Source organism: Telmatherina bonti (genome assembly GCF_933228915.1).
Source record: "Telmatherina bonti genome assembly, chromosome: 20".
Taxonomy (NCBI): Eukaryota; Metazoa; Chordata; class Actinopteri; order Atheriniformes; family Telmatherinidae; genus Telmatherina; species Telmatherina bonti.
The window spans coordinates 33,695,511-33,703,956 of record NC_136618.1 but is presented as its reverse complement, the minus strand read 5'-3'; the positions used below and the strand labels follow the sequence as shown (position 1 = coordinate 33,703,956).

Genomic DNA, 8,446 nt, shown 5'->3' with positions numbered 1-8,446 from the left:
CCACCGAGCCAGGCCTGGTTGTCAGCACTGAAGAAGCGGCCCTCGAGTGGAGTGACGCTAAGCCAGCTGAGGACTGTTTCAGCCTTTTAGATGTTTCTGGGGGTTTTATGGAAACTTCCCTTTTACCTGTTTACTGACCTGCTGTTTTCTCAACCTAACTTGTAAAATAAATCGGGTTGAACTTATTGTGTCTTATGCACGTATACTGCAGAAATCCACTGCAACAATGGACGCAGTATGAACACCAGACGAGGCAGAGGACCATGGACGCAATGGCTATGTATTTACTCACAATGCAACGCTACGCCACATGCAGGAAGGGACTTGGGTTTGTAGTCCGCTTCCTGGATTTGGTCCACTTGAAACGGACCGAGACCTACAAACGGGCAGACCCAGTCCGCTTCTTTGATCTGGATCAGAATTAATTTGGAGCGTTCACATTTCCCTGAATGAAGCGACTTTCCCAGCAAACGGACTCAGATTGGGATCAGAGAGGCTGATGTGGACATGACCGGACTCTATACCCATGGTTTGTTGATAATGATACCTTATGCTTATGACTGCTTCTTTCTTCGGGCTGGATCGTCCAGAAGCAGCTGCCACCTTTACTGGTTGAGATGAACGAGCAGTTCAAGAAGCAAATGGAGAATGTGTGGGGAAAAGAAAGAGATTAAATCTGATAAAAGTTTAGGAAAGAGTTTGTTTATTTAGCTGCTGGAAGCAGAAAAAGATTTTTCAGAAAAACCTGATAAAGAAACGAGAATGAAACTAGTTAATGTTTGGGCCAACTTTCAGGAGATTGATAATAAATACATTTTTATCAACCTTCCATAAGGAACATCTGCTGATGTGTCAAAGTGAGACCGTAATCTATGAATATACAGCAGCAAAGCCTGTGCAGGCTGCAGAAGAAGCAGAAGTCTTCATCAGCACTCATCGGTCCATCTGTTTGGCCCACAAACATCCATCTGGAGCTTGTGTCGGGGTGGAGTTCAGACCTAATGTCAGCACGCACACATGGCTCAGCGTCTGGACAGGTCACCTCCTGAGGAGATACAACCAGACAATGTTACTGGAATCGTCACAAATTCAGCATTCATGGCTACACGGTGAGAGAAGTCAGGAAGCCACGCCCCCATTGCGAAACCACGCCCCAAACATAAAGCCACGCCCCATCACACCTCTGACCACCTGGAGCGCTTTCTTGTAGCTGCTGGGGGATTTTCACAGTTCATCTGATCATTCCAGACGTCTGGATGAGCAGCAGCTCCCTATTAACATGCAGTAACTGTTAAATGTCCATTGTACAGAACGAGATCAGGTCATTTACATGTGTAACTAACAGCTCAGGCTGGGCTTCAGCTCAACGTGACAAGCTCGGTGAGGATCACACAGATGCAGAAAATCTACAAGTCAGTTGTTCCAGATGTGTTCTCTTGTTCCAGTATTTGTGTCAAGCAGCTGCTAATCTGCTAAACAATCTGGAATCCAAAGCTAGTTAAACGTTTTTCTCTTTCTAAATGTAGGACTCAGATTGAAATATTTTTTATAAAGTAGTGTCTGGGACACTACAGTCAGGACAGTCTGACTGTATTTAATGTTTTACTCACCCATTCACATCCTCCTTCACTTCACATCCTTCCATCTTTATTGCACCGCCATCCTCCTTCATCCATCCTTACACTCTCCCCTCATGTACTGCCTTTACCGATGCGCCCCTCCTTCTCCTGCCCCTCCCCCCATTATCCAGTCTTTCATTCATGTATCCATTCATACTTTTCCCACCTCCTGTACATGGGTTTGGAGCATCCACATGAGTCTCTTCCTCCTCAAAAAATCAGAGAGCTTCAAATCTCTCCATAACCTCATCTATTGCTTCAATTAAACCAGTAAAACCACCTCCTTACTGGTGAAGCAGCTTTAAAGTGTTCTTGTTCTTGTCACCACACGTGTCTGAACAGCAGAACCGATCCACATTATATCTGATTATTTGTGTGTAATCCACCATCAGAGAGCCTCCAGATGTTCAGATCTGACCTGAAACACACATTTCACAAACCAAACCTGTTCTCCAACAGCGACTGAAACATGCGACCACATGTCATCTCCAGTCTGGTGTGTGTGAGTTCATCTTAGTGTGTGTTCGCTGATTGATCACACCAGAAACCAAATCGGTCAGATGTGCTGTGTAGCATCAGGGGTGGAGGAGTGTGCTAAGTCACATGTGGCTACATCCAATTAGCTAATGAAATCAGCCATGCTGATGAATGGATTAGCAGGTAATTGCTTTAGAGGTTGGATCCCGATTGAATTATTCATGTCAGACAAAAGCAAGCATATGTTTTACACACGCTTCAGTGTGCAGGAACCTGCAGAGATATGTGTGTGTGTGTCAGTGACCCAATGTTTGTGTTTGAGCCTGCTGTTAATGGCAGCTGGAGGAGGAAACACACGATGTGTTTGCACTGTCTGGGCTGCAGGTAAAACTGGTTAAACCTCCACACAGCCCACCAGTACACATACACAGCCCATCAGTATACATAGGAAGCCCACCAGTATACATAGGCAGCCCACCAGTATACATAGGCAGCCCACCAGTACACATACACAGCCCATCAGTATACATAGGAAGCCCACCAGTATACATAGGCAGCCCACCAGTATACATAGGCAGCCCACCAGTACACATACACAGCCCACCAGTATACATAGGCAGCCCACCAGTACACATACACAGCCCACCAGTATACATAGGCAGCCCACCAGTACACATACACAGCCCACCAGTATACATAGGCAGCCCACCAGTACACATACACAGCCCACCAGTATACATAGGCAGCCCACCAGTACACATACACAGCCCACCAGTATACATAGGCAGCCCACCAGTACACATACACAGCCCACCAGTATACATAGGCAGCCCACCAGTACACATACACAGCCCACCAGTATACATAGGCAGCCCACCAGTATACATAGGCAGCCCACCAGTATACATAGGCAGCCCACCAGTACACATACACAGCCCACCAGTATACATAGGCAGCCCACCAGTACACATACACAGCCCACCAGTATACATACACTGCCCACCAGTATACATACACAGCCCACCAGTACACATAGGCAGCCCACCAGTATACATAGGCAGCCCACCAGTACACATAGGCAGCCCACCAGTACACATACACAGCCCACCAGTATACATACACAGCCCACCAGTATACATAGGAAGCCCACCAGTACACATAAGCAGCCCACCAGTATACATAGGCAGCCCACCAGTACACATACACAGCCCACCAGTACACATAGGCAGCCCACCAGTATACATACACAGCCCACCAGTATACATAGGAAGCCCACCAGTACACATAAGCAGCCCACCAGTATACATAGGCAGCCCACCAGTATACATAGGCAGCCCACCAGTACACATAGGCAGCCCACCAGTACACATACACAGCCCACCAGTATACATACACAGCCCACCAGTATACATAGGAAGCCCACCAGTACACATAAGCAGCCCACCAGTACACATAGGCAGCCCACCAGTACACATACACAGCCCACCAGTATACATAGGCAGCCCACCAGTACACATAGGCAGCCCACCAGTATATATAGGCAGCCCACCAGTATACATAGGCAGCCCACCAGTATACATAGGCAGCCCACCAGTACACATAAGCAGCCCACCAGTACACATAGGCAGCCCACCAGTACACATAGGCAGCCCACCAGTACACATAGCCATCCCACCAGTACACATAGGCAGCCCACCAGTACACATAGCCATCCCACCAGTACACATAGGCAGCCCACCAGTATACATACACAGCCCACCAGTATACATACACAGCCCACCAGTACACATACACAGCCCACCAGTATACATATGTAGTCCACCAGTATACAGTTGGTCTTTTATGAGGCTTCTCATAGTGGAAGCAGTAGCGTTACCATAGCAACAGTCAGTCTGGTGATTGGTTCATCTCGGAGGAGTCGTACCATCTGCATGTTTTTCCTGTGAGACAAACACGATGCAGAAACTTCGTCCCTATGAACCCTGATACTAATTACATAATTAATATGAACATCAGATGGAATTCAGCTCGTTTATTATTAACGGACAGAAAAACGTAGAAGTTTGGGTTTAATTTGATCGGCTGCTTTGTGCCTGAATAAGATGTTTTGTTGTTTAGCATTATGGATCTGTGTTGGAGAGATTTCCAAACAAGATATTAATGATATTAATTGTGTTTGGTGATTTCCATCTCACTGCTAATATTTTATCTATTTTTGTTTTATTTATTTATTCATTTATATATTATTATTATTTATTATTTATTCATTAAATTCTTCTTATTATTTATTTATATTTGTTTGTTTATTTGCTGCTGGTAAACCTGCCAATAATATTTGTTTTTTCACATTGAATTTATTGTCGATGAATTACTTACAATAAGCATCTGAGGGTTTACAGGAATATTTTGTTCTATTATCAAAGGTAATGTCGTGGCATCCTCTTTCCAAAACATTCAGATCATATGCAAGAAACTTCCTGGTCCACTCTGAGAGCATAAATGTACAAAATGAATCATCCAGAACCTTCACTCTATAAAGTGGTGTCAAACACGTTCTATGAATAATCTGATGATCTGGGTTTCTAAAGGATAAAATTATACACTATTCACAAAAAGTTAGGGATATTCAGCTTTTGGGTGAAATTTCACAACAAGCCTAAAATGCATTCAAACCTGTACAGGTGAACTTAATGTGATCTTCTCTAAGCTTTTAAATGCACATGTCCAACTGTTAAATGTTTCAATAAATTTTGCACAAGTTGCTGTTCTCTAACAAGGAGCTTAACGGCAAAAATCACGGCAGGTGTGTGATCCTTGAATTGACCAATAAATGTCCTGGTTCAATTAGAGCTGGTGTTTAAACAGTTGTCCTCATCATGCTGTTCACATTTTGACATCATGAGACCAAGACGACACCTAACAATGGAACAACAGTCCCTTGCCATTGCGATGCTTCAAACAGGACGTTCTCAGACAGAAGTGGCCACTGAGCTTGGAGTGTCACAGAGTGTCATCAGCAGGTTGCAACAGAGATATGGAGAGACTGGAAGAGTCACAGAAAGGCCTAGAAGTGGACGTCCTTTGGCCACATCCCGTGCTGATGACCGCTACATTGTGAACACTGCCCTGAGAAACCGGATGATTAATGCCACTCAACTCCAGGCACGTTTAAGAGAGGTGAGAGGCACCCAAGTGTCACGTCAGACCATTCCAAACCGTTTCCATCAGCGTGGTCTGCGTGCTAGACGACCTGCACGGGTACCTGACCACACCACCAGGCACAGGCGTCATCGTCTTGCATGGGCCAGGGAGCATTTACGCTGGACGAGGAACCAGTGGGCCTCAGTGCTGTTCTCTGATGAAAGTCGATTCACACTGAGCAGAAATGATGGCCGGCAACGATGTTGGAGACGTCAGGGAGAGCGCTATGCATCAGCCACTGTTGTCACCAGGCCAGCTTTTGGTGGTGGCGGTGTTACAGTGTGGGCAGGGGTGTCCACTTGGTACAGAACTGCCCTACACTTTGTGAATGGTACAGTGACAAACCCATACTACCTGAATAACATCATTAATCCAGTGATTGTGCCCCTACATGAACAGCACAGGCCTAATTTCATCTTCATGGACGACAATGCTCCTGCTCATCGAGGCCGCATCATCAGGGAACGGCTGTTGGAGACTGGTGTACCTCAAATGGAATGGCCTGCACTCTCTCCAGACCTGAATCCCATTGAAAACCTGTGGGATCAGCTGAGCCGTCGTGTAGAGGCTCGAGACCCTGCACCCCAGAACCTCAATGACCTGAGGGCTGCCCTTCAAGAAGAGTGGGATGCCATGCCTCAGCAGGCAATAAGTTGCCTTGTGAACAGCATGAGACGTCGTTGTCAAGCTGTAATTGATGCTCAAGGGCACATGACCAGATATTGAGACGTTCAAATTTTTTGTTGTGGTGTAACTACCATTGTTGTTACCTTTTGTGTTGAATGAATTTTTTGAGATGAGGAAATCAGTAGTGCATCCTTCTACTTAAATGTCTTACTTTTATGATATTATATCACTGTAGCATGAACATATTGCATTTTCCATAAATTTCACCTGAAAGCCAAATATCCCTAAATTTTTGTGAGTAGTGTATATTATTCCATACGTCATTCCAGTCAGATTGGAAATCCCAAACTAACATATTCTTTTCCGAACTGCATCTGAAGCTCGAGGTCTGTAAGAGTTTATTGGAACATGTTGATATATGGTCGAGACCATACTTTTTCTTGCTTTTGACTTATGTAAGAGCTCAAATAGGGATGTTCAGATAAGTTATTATCATTTGGTATAGTTTGTGCCAGAAGTGATGAATTGGACCTTCCCAGGCTGAAGCGAGCTGGATGGTGGGGTTAGGGATAGGATTAGGGTCTAGGATTAAGGTTAGGGGTTAGGGTTTAGGATTAGGGTTAGGGTTTTTTTTCCCCATGACTCCCCCTGAGTCAGTTCATTATCCGAAACAGTTTGAATCGGGAGCCGTTGCTTGTCACTCTCTGTTTGGTTCAACAAAGAGCATATTGTAGTTGTGTTGGAGTTCTGGCGAGTTGTCCTGTGGCCTTTTCTTGGTTTGAGGTCCTTGAGTCATTTTGGTGTGCTTTTTTGGTTTTAAGAAGCGTCATCTTGATTATTCTGGCCAGTATCAGGTGATGTTTTGTTTTTAGGTTGAGTATTTCTTCTGTTTATGGTTCTTTTTCCATAACTTGACATTGTTAAGTATTTTGGTCTCTTGGTTTACGTCATAGCTTGTTCTGAAATACTGGTTGTCTTTTAGCTTTGTTTCATCAGTAGTGGACCTCTGGATCCCAGGGTGTTTCGGCCATGATCACTAGACACCCTCCCCCAAGGAAGGCCCTGCCGAGGTTGATCAAGCCCCGGAGTGTGTCCCATCGCCAGTTGGGGTAAGAGTAATTTAAAACTTACACATTTTAACACTTTTCTTGTGTTGCTTTAAAGTCTTTCAAATACACATTTGTACATGTTTCTTAGTTTGCTTAAGGATGAGTATTTAGGGTTAGGCAAAGGTTACATGGTAGGGTAACAAATTGAAGCAAGTCGGTTAAGTTTAGGGAAGTATTACAGGGTAACGTAGCAAGTTCTAAAGGGTCCAGTATTGGGAGCCAATTGGTTAGGTTTAGAACAGAATTACTGGGTAAGGTAGTAAGTTCTAGAAGGTTAGCTATTAGGGTGGAGTTGGTTAGGTTTAGGAAAGAATTACTGTGCAAGGTAGTAAGTTTAAAAAGGCCAGATATCAGGGACAAGTTTGTTAGGCGAGTTGGTTAAGTTTAGGAAAGTATTACAGGGTAAGGTAGTAAGTTCTAGAAGGTTAGCTATTAGGGTTGGGGTTGGGGTTAGCATTTTGGCTTTCTGGGCCTGCAAAACTCTTCGACTTTCCGGCCGAGTGTGTTCTCACACAGCTTTTTGCATATATTGAAATGTTGCTTTCTGACATGAGAGACGGACATGCAAACCCATGTGACCACATCGTTCCTCACCTTGGCAACTGGTGCACTCACAGCTGTGAATTACTGGTAGGACTACTGGTTCACGCTCTCCACTGTCACACTGCAGGCTGAGGAAACGCACCGGACTGTCTGGGTCCAGGCGGTAGCTGCAGCACTCGCACTCTGACAGCAGGTAGGGCTCCTGGAGGAAGGAGAAAATGAGCTGATCAAATTACAGGCATGGGGGGGGATAAAAGTTGTAAAATGGAGATAATATGAAGTAGAAGTAATAAAAAGACTCAATAAAAGAAGGAATGACTGAGAAGTAAACTGAAGGGAGGGGGAAGAGAGGCAGGTGGGGACATGACAACCTCCATCACTTTACAGTAAACATGTTCAGCCTGCATGAAAAATAAACCAATTAGCAACAACATCTACGGAAAACAAACAATCTTTCTGAAAATATGAACCTACAACACACACATTACACCTTCCTGTGGCAACACACACATAGTGTCAACATCTTAGCTGATAAAGTTTTGATGAAGACTGTATGATGATCCTTTCAGCTGCTGCAGGACCAACATGGATGTAGCTACAGAACACACAGCCACATTAGCACTCCACAGCGCCCCTCCACCTTCGCTGTAGTTTAACGGAGTTTCCTCCAACTGCAGACGGATGTTTCTGGCTGTGACGCTGCAAAGTGAACTTCTCTTACTCAGCCTGCTTTGTTAACAGCTGCTCATGCATCATTAACTCTCCTGGAGCTGCAGTCATGTGACTAACATCGGACACTTGCCACACTGTGTACACACACTGGGCTGAAAGTTTCCCAGTAAAACAGGCATCAAACACCCGGCAGGTGTT

At 44.9% G+C, this 8,446-nt stretch overlaps 1 protein-coding gene across 1 annotated transcript in view; it reads right to left on the bottom strand.

Moving 5' to 3' along the window:
- Positions 1-1,022: 1,022 nt before the first annotated feature.
- sspo (SCO-spondin) overlaps positions 1,023-8,446 on the bottom strand; it is a gene marked incomplete at both ends in the record, with an annotated part of 143,033 nt that continues 135,609 nt past the window's right edge. The window contains 2 exons of the mRNA XM_079260014.1: positions 1,023-1,045; positions 7,628-7,778. Of these exons, the coding sequence (XP_079116140.1) occupies positions 1,023-1,045; positions 7,628-7,778 (174 nt within the window). The remainder of the gene's footprint in view (positions 1,046-7,627; positions 7,779-8,446) is intronic.